This window comes from Mizuhopecten yessoensis, unplaced genomic scaffold, assembly GCF_002113885.1.
Source record: "Mizuhopecten yessoensis strain PY_sf001 unplaced genomic scaffold, ASM211388v2 scaffold670187, whole genome shotgun sequence".
Lineage (NCBI taxonomy): Eukaryota > Metazoa > Mollusca > Bivalvia > Pectinida > Pectinidae > Mizuhopecten > Mizuhopecten yessoensis.
Window position 1 is genome coordinate 1 of NW_018457023.1, and position 437 is coordinate 437.

General features: G+C 42.8%; 1 protein-coding gene across 1 annotated transcript; it reads left to right on the forward strand.

The window, feature by feature from the left end:
- Positions 1-18: 18 nt before the first annotated feature.
- Positions 19-430, forward strand: LOC110440652 (40S ribosomal protein S16-like; the record flags this gene model as incomplete). Its single annotated transcript, XM_021483816.1, has 1 exon — positions 19-430. A coding segment is annotated over exon 1 (409 nt), but the record flags the coding sequence as incomplete, so codon positions are not given.
- Between the last annotated feature and the right edge of the window lie 7 nt (positions 431-437).

Sequence of the window (437 nt, forward strand, 5' to 3'; positions counted from 1 at the left end):
AAAAATTTTTGGATAGCAATCATGGAAGCCGTTCAAACTTACGGTCGCAAAAAAACCGCCACTGCTGTTGCCTATTGTAAGACTGGTAAGGGTCTTCTCAAGATCAATGGTGCCCCAATTGATCTTGTTGAACCAGATATCTTAAAGTTCAAGGTCTACGAACCAATCCTTATTGTTGGTAAGGAAAGATTCGCCAACGTTGATATCAGAGTTACTGTCCGTGGTGGTGGTCACACTTCTCAAATCTACGCCATTCGTCAAGCTATTGCCAAGGCTATTGTTGCTTACTACCAAAAGTACGTTGATGAAGCCTCTAAGAAGGAAATCAAGGATTTACTTGTCAAGTACGACCGTTCTCTTCTCGTTGCCGATCCACGTCGTTGTGAACCAAAGAAGTTCGGAGGAAAGGGTGCTCGTTCCAAGTACCAAAAATCTTA